This window comes from Emys orbicularis, chromosome 13 (genome assembly GCF_028017835.1).
Source record: "Emys orbicularis isolate rEmyOrb1 chromosome 13, rEmyOrb1.hap1, whole genome shotgun sequence".
In the NCBI taxonomy this organism is placed as follows: domain Eukaryota; kingdom Metazoa; phylum Chordata; order Testudines; family Emydidae; genus Emys; species Emys orbicularis.
The window spans coordinates 33,235,414-33,251,005 of NC_088695.1; the positions used below are offsets into that span (position 1 = coordinate 33,235,414).

General features: G+C 44.2%; 1 protein-coding gene across 1 annotated transcript in view; it reads left to right on the forward strand.

Moving 5' to 3' along the window:
- Positions 1-15,592, forward strand: part of TNRC6C (trinucleotide repeat containing adaptor 6C) — a 200,569-nt gene that overhangs the window by 95,287 nt on the left and 89,690 nt on the right. Inside the window, exon 4 of the mRNA XM_065415656.1 lies at positions 8,406-8,738. Within this exon, the coding sequence (XP_065271728.1) occupies positions 8,406-8,738 (333 nt within the window). The remainder of the gene's footprint in view (positions 1-8,405; positions 8,739-15,592) is intronic.

Genomic DNA, 15,592 nt, shown 5'->3' on the forward strand with positions numbered 1-15,592 from the left:
CTTTTCCAGTCACACACAGTTTAGAGAGTTAAAGTGAAATGAGTGTTTCGTCTGCATTTCCCAAGTATACATTCCGGAGTTATTTTTATATATATATATATATATATAATATGAATTTCAGTGAATATTTAGGGCTCATTTTATCCTACAGTAGGAGATGAACACTGGTGGGCGCATGAGCATGCGCAGCTCATTTCCATGATGCTGGGTGAAGGGCAGCGTGTACATGAGGCAGAATTGAGTTTTTGATGTGCTCCGTTACAAAGATACATGAGATTATATTAATTGGTGTGTACATGGGCCTATGTTATGGTTTTGATCCAATTTATAAATTGTATTTCAGCATTATTTTATATTTTTAGCTATCATAAGAGTTGTTGTATATATTTAAGCATGTATTAAAGTTTGAGGAGGCCACATTTTTTCTTTGAGTAGTGTCCCTGTGGTGCTCCACTATAAGTGTATCTGCGTCCCTGTGCCTCAGATTGGACATTTTAGGTAGCAGTGTCTGTTCAGTCTGCACATGCACTTTCTCTGTCTCGTTTCTTGCCTCGAGGCTATCTAGCGCTGCACAGGCAAACGATCCTCAGTTTCTTCTCAACCGCCCTTGGCCTGCAACGGACCATTAGCAGAATCTGAGAGATGATTAATTTCTAAACTTCATTTTAGTTTACAGAATAGCTAGTAGGGTTTGTTATCTAGATTAATACTATTCTCTTTCCCTTTTCTTTTATTCTAAAACATTTTTTGTGGCTTTCGAAAACAGTTATCTCCGTCTCCTTACTAATTTTGTTATCTTCTCCCCTTGGGGGGTGTGGAACGAACCCCAAGAAAGGGCATGCCCAGCTCCCCGGGGTTTAAATACTGTCTCTCCTGCAGAGATGCTATTCTGGTCAGTGACAGCCATTCATGCTGCAATTGCTGCTTAGGAGAATTCCATATACCACCAAAGTGTACTTTGTGACTGAAATAGAAATAGAGGACAAAAAAGAGATGTGAACTGAAGCTCAGATTCCTTATGATGAAAAATTTACTTGACCAGCCTCTGACCCAGGACTTCTCCGGAGCAACAATCCTTGACGTGACCATCAACATCCACAGGACATTAAACTCCAGTGGATTCAAAGAAGAAATCTGCTGATTCCTTTCATAAAACCACAAAAAAGAGGGTTACAAGTCCCCAGACTGAATTGACCAGGAAAAAGAGATGCATACAAAATGGGAAATGACTGCCTAGGAAGGAGTACTGCAGAAAGGGATCTGGGAGTCCTAGGGGATCGCAAGCTAAATATGAGTCAACAGTGTAACGCTGTTGCAAAAAAAGCAAACATCATTCTGGGATGTATTAGCAGGCGTATTGTAAGCAAGACACGAGAAGTAAGTCTTCCACTCTACTCCGCACTGGTTAGGCCTCAACTGGAGTATTGTGTCCAGTTCTGGGTGCCACATTTCAGGAAAGATGTGGACAAATTGGAGAAAGTCCAGAGAAGAGCAACAAAAATTATTAAAGGTCTAGAAAACATGACGTATGAGGGAAGACTGAAATAATTGGGTTTGTTTAGTCTGGAGAAGAAGACTGAGAGGGGACATAACAGTTTTCAAGTACATAAAAGATTGTTACAAGGAGAAGGGAGAAAAATTGTTCTTCTTAACTTCTGAGGATAGGACAAGAAGCAATGGGCTTAAATTGCAACAAGTGTGGTTTAGGTTGGACATTATGAAAAACTTCCTAACTGTCAGAGTGGTTAAGCACTGGAATAAATTGCCTAGGGAGGTAGTGGAATCTCTATCTTTGGGGATTTTTAAGAGCAGGTTGGACAAACACCTGTCAGGGATGGTCTAGATAATACTTAGTCCTGACTTGAGTGCAGTTTAGGATTGTGAATTATCAGGCCCTGATGGCAAAATATAATCAATATCAATTAGTGAAGTTCAGTGCCTTTGTTGAACATGTCTCAAATGATCAAAGAGAGCAGTTCCAAGCCATCAGTGCTGAGGGCCAGCTTGTGGCAAGGACAGCACTATAGACCACATTAGACACTGCAGATACAGCTGCCCGCTCCATATCAACTGCAGTAGTAATGAGGAGAGCTTCATGGCCTCACCTTTCAGGCCTCCAAAGAGAAGTCCAAATGACTGTGGAAGACCTTCCATTAGAAGGATCCATACTCTTTGAGGAAAAAACATGCTTCACTCCACACACTAAAGGGCTCAAGAGGCCACATTACATTCCTTGGGGATCTACATGCCTGCACAGAAAATAAAGTACAGCAAATCACAGGCATCACCAAGATCCCGACTGGCCCAGTTCCCTCCACCCCAGAGACACCACAAATCCCAGAGGAAAAGACAATAGATAAAAAACAAAAGCTAACAGCTCCCCCACCCCCAGACTTCAACTGTACAGCCCTCAATGTCGAAACATCAATTTTGAGACATTGGTCGAGGTCCCGAGCTCACACACTCACTATCAATTGCTGCAAAACTCGAGTTATCTACATCCTTTTGGACTCTGCCTTGTTCTTTTTAGATAAAACTGGGAAAAGATAACATCAGACAAGTGGGTACTGGAGATCATCTCCAGTGGTTATTTAATACACTTTACCTCCCTCCCTCCTACACATCTTCCCTGCCCGTCTCTCTTCAGAAACCCTTTTCATGAGTGCCTGTTACGTCAGGACATAAATCATCTCCTAAACTTTGGTCATGTAGAACCAGTTCCAAATCAACACAGAGGGAAGGGTTTCTACACCAAATACTTCCTGATACCCAAAAAGAATGGAGGAAGGAGATCCATTCTGGATCTGAGGTCACTAAACAAATACGTAAAGGCACAAAGATTCAAGATGGTTACATTAGCAATAATAATTCCATCTCTGGACCAGGGAGACTGGTTCTTGACCTACAAGATGCTTATTTTCATATTGCAGTTCAACCAATCCCACAGGAGGTTCCTGAGATTCACCTCGGGTCAAGACCATTTTCAATACAGGGTACTTCCATTTGACCAATCGCCTGCACCCAGAGTGTTCTCAAAGGTCCTATCAGTGGTAGTGTCCCATCTTCTCAAATTAGGAATCCTGATAGATCTGTATCTAGATGGGCGTCTACTTAAGGCAGAATCCTTTGATGAACCCCTGTTAGCCACGCAAAAGACTATAGATGTATTCATGCAGGTGGGACTACAACTGACACTCAAAAATACACTGGAATCGGAGTCAAACATCTAGAATTCATAGGAGCCTACCTAAATGTGTCAATTATCAGAGGGGTAGCCGTGTTAGTCTGGATCTGTAACAAGCAACAGAGAGTCCTGTGGCACCTTTAAGACTAACAAGTACAGACAGATATCATCTTCCTTTCTAAATGCAAACGGATGGACATCATACCAAATGGACTGAAGGTGAAAAATCCATTGCTATCTACATACTGCACAGACCACAGTGAGAGATTATGCCATACACTATCAAAGAAACTGAGGAACCACCTGATCAGCATCCTATACAGCAGGCCTGCACAACATGCGGCCCGCGGGGGCTCATTGTGCGGCCCGCGGGGGTTGAGTAGATGGGGCTCATTGTGCGGCCCGTGGGGGGGGGGGGTGAGTAGGCAAGCGGCGGGTGAGGGAGGGGGGCTGAGTAGGCGAGTGGGCGGGCAGTGGCGGGGAATGAGTAGGCAAGCCGGGCAGGTGGAGGGCTGAGGAGGCGAGTGGGCGAGCAGTGGAGGGGGGCGGGTGAGCTGGAGGGGTGGGGGGCTGAGGAGGCAAGCGAGCAGGCAGTGGCGGGGGGTGAGTAGGCGAGCCGGGGAAGGGGGGCTGAGGAGGCGAGTGGTGAGTCGGTGGCTGACCTGTTCTACTGATCTGGTCTGGCTCCCATCCCCTCTCCCAGGGCCGGCTCCAGGCACCAGCAAAACAAGCAGGTGCCTGGGGCAGCACATTTCTGGGGGCGGCATTCTGGCGCCGGCCATCATAGGTGCTGACTCCGGGGCATGGGGAAAAAGTGCTCTCGCTGCCCCAGCTCGCCTCCGCCTGCTCCCCTGAGCGCGCCGCCACCGCTCCGCTTCTCCCCCCTCCCTCCCAGGCTTGCCACGTGCGAAACCGCTATTTCGCGCAGCAAGGCTGGGAGGGAGGAGAAGCTGAGTGGCGGGCGCTCGGGGGAGGCGGTGGTGGTGGAGCGGAGGTGAGCTGGAGCGGGGAGCGGTTCCTCTAACCCCCCCATTACTTCCTGCGCCCCCCCACCCTAGCTCACCTCTGAACGCGCCGCTGCTCCGCTTCTCCCCCCTCCCTCGCCTGAGGGGGGAGAAATGCGGCACTCCGCGGGAGCAGGCGGTGCTGGGGATTTGGGGAAGGGGTTCAGAAGGGGTGGAGTTGGGGTGGGGCCGGGGGCAGAGGGGCACGAAAAAGAAAGGGGAGGCGGCCAAAAATTTTTTTGCTTGGGGCGGCAAAAATCCTAGAGCTGGCCCAGCCCTCTCCAAGGTTTGCAGCTGTCTGGAGGTGCCTGCCTTCCACGCCTTCCTCATTCCCACCTCATTCATTCAACTGGACAATCGATTACAAAGTGGGGGGAAGATCTTATTCTACTTTTAGCAAAAAGACATTTTTCTTTTACTTTAATTATACTACCTTAGGGGCCCGCTATAACATATTACCGAGGTTCAATACTGCTGTTTCGGTGGGGCGGCGCTGGGGAAGGAGGGTTTGTTTCCGCTGGGCAGGTGGCGCAGGGGAGGGGGGTTCGGCAGCACTGGGGGGTTGTTTCCGTGGGGCGGGTGGCACTGGGGGGGGGGTTGTGTTTCGGGGGAGCTGGGTGGCGCTGGGGGGGGGTTGGCGGTGCTCGGGGGGTTTTGGCCCTCAGCTGTTTTCTTTGGAGTAATATGGCCCTCGCCGCTTTACGAGTTGTGCAGGCTTGCTATACAGCAAACAGGAAAACATCAAAAAAGAGCTCTCCAACCTGGAGACTTTCATTAATAACCAACCCTCCACACAAATGGACTTCACTAAAGTAAGACAGGAGATCTACACTACACACTTCACCTCTCTACAAAGGAAAAAGGACCGTAAGCTGTCTAAATTCCTACCTGCCACATGGGGCCACAACAGTGGTACCCCTAACTCACCCAGCAATATCGTCAATTTATCCAGCTACACACTCAACCCAGCAGAAGAGTCTGTCCTATCTCGGGGACTCTCTTTTTGCCCCAGCACCCCCACGAACATGATACAGTTATGCAGTGGTCTGGAAGCCTACTTTCGCCGCCTCCGACTCAAAGAATACTTTCAAGATAACACTGAACAGTGCACTGATACACAGATACCCTCCCACCAACAACACAGGAAGAAGAACTCCACATGGACTCCTCCTGAGGGTCGAAATGACAGTCTGGACCTATACATAGAATGCTTTCGCCGACATGCACAGGCAGAAATTGTGGAAAAACAACATCGCCTGCCTCATAACCTAAGTCGTGCAGAACGCAATGCCATCCACAGCCTAAATTTTTTATACATCTGTTAGTCTTAAAGGTGCCACAGGACTCTCTGTTGCCTTTTATCTAAATGTGGTGAAGGCCAAAGCCTTTCTCCCGCTACACAAGTTCAACACCCTAAGTATCTTAATCGATGCCATTCAGATCAGCCCCCAGACATTGGCCAGAAATTGCCTTCAGCTACTACTGGGGCACATGGCAGTAAACACCTTTATAATAAGTCACGTAAGGCTCCACACTCATTGCCTTTAGGCATGGCTCCAAACGGTATACACACCAAACAGAGACAGATTGAATAAACTGCTGTCAATGCCCTCGATGGTCAAAGACTCTCTCAAATGGTGGAAAGATCCGCAGAATGTCTGCACAGGGATCCCCTTCACTCAGCCACCTCCAACATCGATACTGACAACAGACTCATCTTTACTGGGCTGGGGAGCTCATCTAGACAATCACATGGTCCAAGGCAAATGTTTCCTCTTAGAATCAACACTATATATCAACCTGTTGTAGCTCAAAGTCAGGAATGCTTGTCGACATTTCCTATCAGTGATCAAGGACAAATGTATAAAAGTCATGACAGACAACATAGCATGTATGTTCTATATAAGCCACCAGGGAGGAGTGAGATCACCATCCCTTTGCGCAGAGGCAGTGAAACTATGGAATTAGTGCATTTGGCACAGCGTCGTCATATCAGCAGCCTTCCTGCTGGCTGTGCAGAATACCACAGTGGACACCCTCAGCAGGACATTCTCGCAGGAACATGAATGGGAAATGGACCCTGTTGTTCTCCACAATGTATTTTGGCATTGGAGAGTCCCAAAAATAGACTTATTTGCCATGACCAGAAACAAAAAATGTTCCTAGTACTGCTCCAGAGCCTGTCTAGGACACCATTTGCTATGAGATGCCTTCCTCTTTCACTGGAACACAGATCTCCTTTATGCCTTTCCTCTAATTCCTCTCATATTGAAGGTCCTGCTCAAGATAAGAAAAGAAAGGACAAATGTTATTCTCATAGTTCGCACATGGCCAACACAAACGTGGTTCCTCATACCTTACTCAGTTAGCAGTGTGCCCGCCAATCACTTTTCAGTCCCTTCCTCACCTCTCCTCTCAGAATGCCCGACAGATCTGCCATCCCAACTCACAGGTTCTCCGACTCAAGGTATGGTTCCTCAGTGGTTCGAAAACATGGAGAGTTCCTGTTCAGAGTATGTGAAAGAGGTGTTATTCCATAGCAGAAAAATAACTCGTCACATGAATATGCAGAAGTGGAAAAGATTCCAAAGCTGGTGTGACTCAAAACATGTTACCCCCATATCCTCTCCCCTCCTGCTAGTACTAGACTACATCCTAGATCTAAAAAAGTCAGGATTATCTCTAAGTTCAATAAAGGTACACCTCATAGCTGTAACAGCCTTTCATCAGAAGATAGACGGCTACTCTGAATTTACTCATCCTACAATGAAAAGATTCCTCAAGGGTATGGGTAACCTCTTACAAATCGGGTGTCCTACACCAACGTGGGGCCTTAACTTGGTTTTCAAGTGCCTTACAAAGCCTCTTTTTGAACCCATGGCCACATGCTCAGTTATGCATCTGTCTATGAAAACGGCATTCCTAGTAGCCATCACCTTGGCTTGGAGAATCAGGGAAATAGGGGCTCTAATTGCACACCCACCCTTCACAATTTTTTTTCAGGGATAAGGTTACACTGACACCACATAAACCAACTTACTTACCGCCCAACCTTCTTTCCAAAGCCACACTGTGCCAAGAGAGAAGCAATATTACATAAACTCAATGTCAGGAGAGCTTCGGCATTCTATTTGGTTAGAACAATAATTTTCAGAAAATCTGCTAAACTATTCCTTTTGATTGCAGAGAGGTCCAAAGGATCCTCAATCCCGAAACAGAGACTCTAGATGGATATCGAACTGCATTACCTATTGCTATTGTACCTGCAATCTTCAACTTCTGTCTGGAGTTCAAACTCATTCCACAAGATCTGTTTCCATTTCATTAAAAACGTCCCCATCACAGAAATATGCAGAGCAGCAACTTGGGCTACTACTGGGGCACATCTGCTCATACTTTTGCGGAACATTATGCAATCACCTATGACTCAGCATCAGATGCTGTGTTTGGCTCCACAGTATTCTCATCAGTACTAATCTTGGCTCTGAAGTCCCACCCTTCCATAAGGGGTAATGTTGTACAGTCACCTACAGTGGAGCACCCATAGGGACGCTATTTGAAGAAGAGGTTACTCACCTTGTGCTGTAACTGTGGTTCTTCGAGATGTGTGTCCCTATGGGTGCTCCACGACCCACCCTCCTCCGCTCTACTTTGGAGCTCTTAATAAGTGTCTCTGCAGTAGAGAAGGAACTGAGGATAGATGGTTTGTCCACGCATTGCTAGATAGCCTCGAGGCAAGGCACAAGACAGGGAGAGCACACGTGCGGGCCAAATGGACACTGCTACCTAAAATCTCTGATCTGAGATGCAGGGATATGGATACACCTACAGTAGAGCACCCATAGGAGGGCACATCTTGAAGAACCACAGTTACTGCACAAGGTGGGTAACCTCTTCATCTTGTAAAGTAATTTTGGTATTACCCTGTTTATTCCTGTGTTTGTTGCTTCAGGATTGTTGGGGAAAGCACTGGTCAATTTTATACTATTATCCCTCCTAACAGAAACTTTGATAAAACTGTTTATTCCTAAAATAAATGTTGACATTTTGCTCCATAGAAGTTTCTTTATAAATTTTGTATACAATTATTGTATATAGTTTACTTTGCATTTCTAAAAAAAAGATTACATTTTATAATTTCTTTTACCCACTCATTTTGAAGAAATTATCTTTAATTCTTCCTTGGATTAAACTATTATTTGTTTCATTTTATACAGTGCCAGAACCTATTAAGACCAGTTTAAGCCAGCCCCAGCCTGCCGGTACCGGTACCAGTACTTCCACCAGCACTATTACCAACAGCAGCAATGGCAAGCGTGCATCTGCTAATGGGCAGCAGCCAGCTGCATCCCGTTACCTGCCTCGTGAGGTGCCTCCACGCTTCCGCCAGCAAGAACAGAAGCAGCTCTTAAAGAGAGGTCAGCCACTGCCTACCGGGACTCTGACTGGCGCAAGCCCACCACAAGGTACTGGACAAGCAGGGGCAAGTCCTCCTCCACAGCCAGGAGCAGGTGGACAGCATCATCCCAGTAAGACCCAAACCCAAACAGGTAAGACGTTCACATCTAATGGGGACACTGCAAACTCATTCTCTATGTAATTATGCCTTTTACCATTGGTAATTAGTGACTATGATCAAAACTACTCTAAGAAATACCAAGTATTATATGTGGTAATGACAGTATTGTAAGTTGAACATGTGCAATTTCTTTCTTCCTTAGAGAACATGAAAGAAGATGCATTAGCAACTTTATGGTTCAGGACTCAAATTCAGAAATGTTTATATATGCCAAAATTTAAAAAACCTTTTGTTCAGCAATCATTATCAACTGTTTTCCTGTTCTCAGTATGATGAATCTTAGTGAAAATCTTACTATGAGAGAGGGAAGGGAGATATGAAATCTGAATCTTAAAATATATTATTTTTTGTTTGTATCACTGGTAAAAATCTTCATGTCATGTGAATAGATTTCTGTTTCTGCAGGAAGCAGGGCCTCATTGTGCTAGATGTTTTATGCACAGCCTAAGATTCTTGCACAGGCAACCTTAATTTGGGAATTTCCTATGTGTTGAGTGCTTGACTTTGCAACCGTAATGTTCTTTAAGATAGCTTTTGCGTGTAGGTTAAAAACAGGTAAATTTCACATTTGCTGTACTGCAATTTTTTGGTACATTTACTTGCTCTTGTGCTTCCTGATAAGCCACATGGTAAGAAACAAAAATCATAGGAAAACTAAATGAATACCTTGGACCTTCCTGCAAAATCACCATGTTCACTTCAGATGAAAGCATGAAGGGTACCTACCTTCCTACCTATTGGGACTAGTGTGTGAGAGGTTGGTCTCTCATCCACCTTCCCTCTTCTCTTTCTTCCTCCGCTCCAGCTACTGGTGAGGACGTAAGAGGCAATTTTGCTTCTCCCTTCCCACTCCCTGTTAGAGATTCTGTAAATCTCTTTCTCACAGTGGTGATCCATTCGTTCAGAGTCTCTGATGGATACCTGTCACTCAGTTTTCCACTATGCCTGTTACATATATATGTCAGGCAAAGCAGGGTGCATTCTTGTGTGAGGTATTTGTCTTACTCTGAAAAGGTAAGCAGAGTGGGACAGACCTGGTCCCCACTTGAAAGTTAGGTCGTCCTAGCTACATTGCTCAGGACTGTAAAACTTGTATGCCCTGTGCAACGTAGTTAGGATAACCTAACTCCTCTGTAGACACATTTAGATTGATGGAAGAATTATTCCATCGACCTAGCTACTGCCTCTCAGAGAGGTGGATACACCTACATCAACAGAAACACCCCTTTCGTTGATGTAGGAAGCATCTATGCTAGAGCAGCATAGCTCCAGTGCCATATCTGTGCAGCTGTTGTGTAGACATACCCTCACAGTGTTGTCAACATTTGAGATAGTATCATGAATGTTACTATTGTGGCCTGATTTAATTTTGCCCAAACTGCCTGTGGTTTTCCCGTTTGGATGCTCCTGGCCATTTAGCTGTAGCTGCTGCCTGCAGTACAGTAGTACTCCTACACATACTGAGCATGGCAGAGCCCTGGAGCAGACAGAGCAGAACAGTGTTGCCAGCTCTCATGGTCTTATTGCAAGTCTGAGAACATTTGGTGTTTTCCTTAAATACCCCCAGAAGTTCAGAGTTTAATTAGATTAGAATCTCAACCTTTATTTTAAAAAAAGGAATATGTTTCTAGTTCTTATGGTTGGGGAGAAAAAATTTGAAAATGTGACCCGAGTGTTTCCCAAAAGGCACAAAACCCAAAAGGCAAATAAAAAGAACCTGAGATTGAATTGAATTTATTTTAAATTTCATGGTTTTGCGGGTTCTGACTCTCATTTGGGCATTTGTCTTTGGTGATACTAGAAGTAGCCCATTCCCACCAAGCTCAAAAGCAGGATCCTCACCCTGTCCTTTTCCCCAGTCACACTGCAGGAGGGAGGGAGCTAACAGAGTTAAGGTAGGAAGCCCCTTCCTCTATAGACTAGAGAGAGAGGACAGGTGCTGGAGTCTGCCAGGGGCAGTGTAGCTCTTGGGGGCTAAAGGAGCCTATCAAAGTGGGAATCAAAGGAGCGAAGCAGACTGGGGTCCGGGACAAAGAAGATATGCAGGGGAGCCTCAGCCTGTACTTGTATGCACTTTTTTACTCTGTAATTGTCACACCCATATTTGGGGAAGGCGGGGGGAATTAGATTAAAACCTGATTTATTCTTTTCAAAAAATCTCATGGTGTTTTTTTTTTGGGGTCCCTACTCAAGATTTTTGAACTCTTAGGCTATGGTCGTGTCATGCAAGTTGTATGACTGTGAAAGCACCAAACTTCTTAACCGTACTTTTTGTTGCAAATTAATTATGAAAGTCAATTAACTTAAGGTTTTTGACAGAAATCTTTTAGGTAGGAGACTAAGTTGTTGAGGTATTTCTGTCCAAAGTACTCTGTGATTGTATTGAAAAAGATATCGGAGGCAACTGCCATATGTTAGACCACAGGAAATGGTAAATGCTACAAGATTTATGCAGTTGCTCTTGTCCAATATCAAACTAAAAAGAACAAACTCAGAGTAGCTAGGAGTCAGAAAGTACTCTCAGAACAATTTGTTAAATGTGTTCAGTAAGCAGACACAGTTGAATTTCTGGGGAAGTTTCACAGTTATATACTTGAGAAGAAATAACTCAATTATTTTTGTCTTGTTTTTGTTTTGTACATTCTCTGTCCTAAGATGATGATGTTCCAGAAATACAAAAATAAGGAATTCAGTCACTCCTTAGCAAATATGAATTTATCCTGAGTAATGTGGAAGTCTTTGAATTTGAAGTCTCTTTGAAGTTTTATTTATTGGTGCTCATGTTGCTAAAATACCATTTTGAGATAAGTTTTCAATATTTTTTTGCTGTTTAGGTTTGAAAACTGAATAGATCAGTTAGTTTTCAGTTCTTTTTTTTCTTCCTTTCACTTTTGCTGTTGATATGGAGGTGCTTGTGAATTGTCAGATTACATCATCATTTCACATCAAATAAGTTTTTATTGTTTGAATTTTTCTTCTGTTATAATGAAAAAGAGGATCAAGGAAAACTTCAGAAACACAGTAAAAGTTATTTAGGAATTGTCACAACAGATATAGTTACTACACATTTGTTTTTCTTCTGCCAACCGACATAGGCCAGTTTCTTTCACTTACTATATGGCCTGCAGAAGTCATAGCTACTTCTCTCATGAATGACACATTTTTACCTGCTTATGCAATATACACCTGTGGCTAGTTGGAAAGACCTGTCTTGCATAATTACAATCTCTCATGTTCAAAGTTAGCCTTGTTTCATAACCGTGTTGTGCTGTGGATGGGATGTTTTTATTTGGTTTTCTAAAAATGTGTTAGTACAAGTCTAAACTCATTTAAGAAAACAATACAATTGTCCAGTGCCAACTGAGACTTTTCCAAGCCATATGGCCAAACGCTACTTAATACTCACCCCTACCCAACATCCTCTTCATACTTAGAAAAAGCCTGGAAAAACATAAGCCTTGCAGCATTCTCTGTAAGTTGTCATATCTCCTTTCTGGAAGTCCAAAGAGAGAAATTATTTCCAGAATCAAGTCGTCTCACCAAGAATGCCATTCTTTTTGGGTTGTCATAGACACTGTGCAGCTGGATAGGCTGTAAAGAAAATACAGTCTATCCACATAGCGTAAAGAAATCAAAGGTAATTAGTTCTTGCTCACTTTGTGGAAAGGTACTCCCCTCCCCCCAAAAACATGCAGAAGATCACTATAAATTACAATATAACCTACAGAAGGATTTAGCATACAGTAATGTGAGGCTCTCTAGCAAGCCTTGAACCAGAGACTCCCTGACTAATAGGTCTCCTGAGGTATCTGGCTTTTATAGTTTCTTGTACCTAAATTTCCCATTTGCTAGTTCGTTGCACCAGTGCTTCCAGCAGGATTTATTAATTGAGTTCTTTCAGTGTTAGTAGCAAGGCAATCATCAACAGCACTTTCTACATAGGTGTGTGCATTTACTTATTTGCCCTTTTCCTAGTTTTCTGTGAAGACTAGAAAGAGAGACAGAACACTGTAGCAATTAACAAAAGAGAGAGAGAAAAAAAGCAAGCGGAACTACCTTTCCCACTTTTTTCATAGCACATTCACTCTGTGGCATGCAAAACAAGTGAACCCACAACAATAAAGAGAACTGCTGCAATATTATACAGTTAGAGAAATCAGGGTGCAGAACAGTTGGGGTCAAAATGAAAACTTTAAACTACACCTAGAAATCCAGTTAGCAGATTCTGGAGCACAGGTAGTAGAATGTCTCTCTCTCCAGTTATCTTGACCAAGCTAGATTCTTGGGAGCTGTTCTGCCTGCTAGCAGATGGAGATGGCATATTGAGACTTTTTAGTGATGTCATCCCCTGCATATAAGGAGCTTGCTGAAATCTCAGAGCTCATTTGTTTTTCTCCACCAGGTGGAGCATCAGTACCTTTGCTAAGTGAGGAGATCAGGTTGAATATAGGAGAAAATGCAACTGGTGACATAGGTCTAGGAAGATATCAGGCTACATACCAGTGTGCAGCTGTCTCAGTCCCACACCCAGTGAACCAGTTGAAAGAGGTGTACAGCATGTCTGACTCCTATAGGAATTCCAGGGTCACAAAATGCCCATGTTGCCATTTTTTTCCACAAAAAATGAGGCTTCATAATGGATTATTCCACCCCCGAGCAGCGTAGAGAATCAGGAGGTAAGATCCGTTCAGCTGCCAGGGGGTCTGGGATCTAGGCAGACAGTCTTCTCAAAGGGGATTTATGGTGCTTTCACCCAGGGATAGCTAGAGAGCCTTTCCCTGCTTCCTTTAGGCACCTTCCTGGTGACAGAAGCAGCCGTGACACCTGGCACAGGGAACATTCCCACCCTTTACCCCACCCTAACTCCTTCCACTGAACAGAGGTTGCTTCTCCCCTCCCATATTGCACAGAGACATAGCTAGCTGAACTAAGAGGTTACAGAAGGAATTGAGTTCAAACTGCTTCAGAGTTCATGGACTTATGAAAATAGCCTCAGGCATTCAAAAAAGAGGATCCCGGCTGAGAGAGAGCGAAAATCTGCCAGAAGCAAATGCTTCTACTTTCTCCTGATACTATTACCTTACCTTAGACCTTAGTGTGTCCCGTGCTTTGCTACACATTGGGCTACCCACATTTGCCATCCTTGCCTGTCAACTGCCCTTCTCTGCAAATCTTCCCATTTCATGTTGAGGTGCCTAATGTCCTTCAGAACTGTTCGTTTCCATGTTATTCATGGTCTTCCTCTCTTTCTTCTTTCGTTTTCTGGCTTCCGTTCAAGGGCAGTATTTGGTAAGCGTTCTTTTTCCATTCTCAGCACGTCCCAGCCACTGATGTCTTTTTTTGTAGATTATTTGTGAGAGAGTACCTTGTTCAGTAATTTTTCTGACTTCTTCATTCATCGTCCTAAGTTGCCATGTCTCACTGCTATATGTTGTGATGGCGATAACAATTGCTTTGTACACTTTCAGTTTTGTCTTGAGGGAGATGTTTTGAGTTGCCTGATACTATTAGACAAGGGGTATTCATGTTTCAAAACCTGTTGTCCTGGGTTCCTCAGATGCGCCATTTACCAAAAGAAGTCCCTGGGGGATAAAAATTCTCATGGGAAGAAGAGATCAACAGTGAAGAGCAGGACCAGAATAACAAGATCCACATCTAGATCAGTGATCCTCTGTTAGCTTTAGAGGCATGATGATGCACATAGTATTATCTGCTAGACATTAGAAGCCTCTGGATCCTTTTTTCAGAAGAAAAAGTCTTGGTCGAAGAAGAGCTCAAGGGAATCCAACAAGCTTCTGGGGATAGATAGAACTTTGCCCTTCTTAAGGATAGATTAACTAGGTGGAGTCTGTCCCAGCTCCCTTGGAACAGGAAAAAATACCAAACTTATTGCTTGGGAGAACAGTCACGGTTTTTCAGGAAAGGAGGTTCTTCTTCGAGAAGTGCTCCACTTCTGCCTTGGGTCTACTCACACTCCTCTTGTGCCTTTCAGACCTCCCCAGTGGCCATACTGCGATCCTTGTGCATCATATCATCAGCCTGAGAATGGGTGAATGACCTGTGGTGAACACTAGGTTTAAATGGCCATTTGTTGCTGTGGGTGTTTTTCCATGCCCCACAGCCTCTCTATTGGGAAGTACAGGGGAAGATGCTCCCCTACTCCAACTTCCCCCCTCTATTTCCCCAGGTGCAAGACTGTTTTGAAGAACAGGAGGCCAGAATAGATAGAGATTACCCCTCAAACAAATATTTCTTCATCTTCCCTAGATGACATGTGTGGGACCCCCGGCCCCTATCAACCATGGCTGATGACTTCAGACTCTTCCAAGAAATGATGAAGCACACTGCAAACTCCCTTCAGATTCCCTTGGAAGAGATCAGAGTTACAACATAAGCTCCTGGATATCCTCCAATGGATTCCCTCTACCCATGTTGCCCTGCCTATTAATGAGGCCCAGCTTGACTCTGCCAAATCCATCTGGTGGACCCCTTTCACTATTCCCCTGATGTGTAAATGGGCTAATTAAAAAAAAAAAATACATTCATGCTAAGAACTGAATTTCTGTTCACCCACCCATTTCCTAATTCCCTGGTTGTGAAGGCAGTGAACAAACATGGCAGACAACACAACATAAAGGCCACATCGTATGATAAGAATTAAAAATGCCTTGATCTGTTCAGCAGAAAGACCTGCTCATCCACTGCTCAACAATTTAGGATTGTGAACTATCAGGCTTTCCTGGCTAAATACTATCACTCAAATTATGTCAAATTCACCACCTTTATTGAGCACCAGCTGGCTGATCAGTGTGAACGATTTCAGGC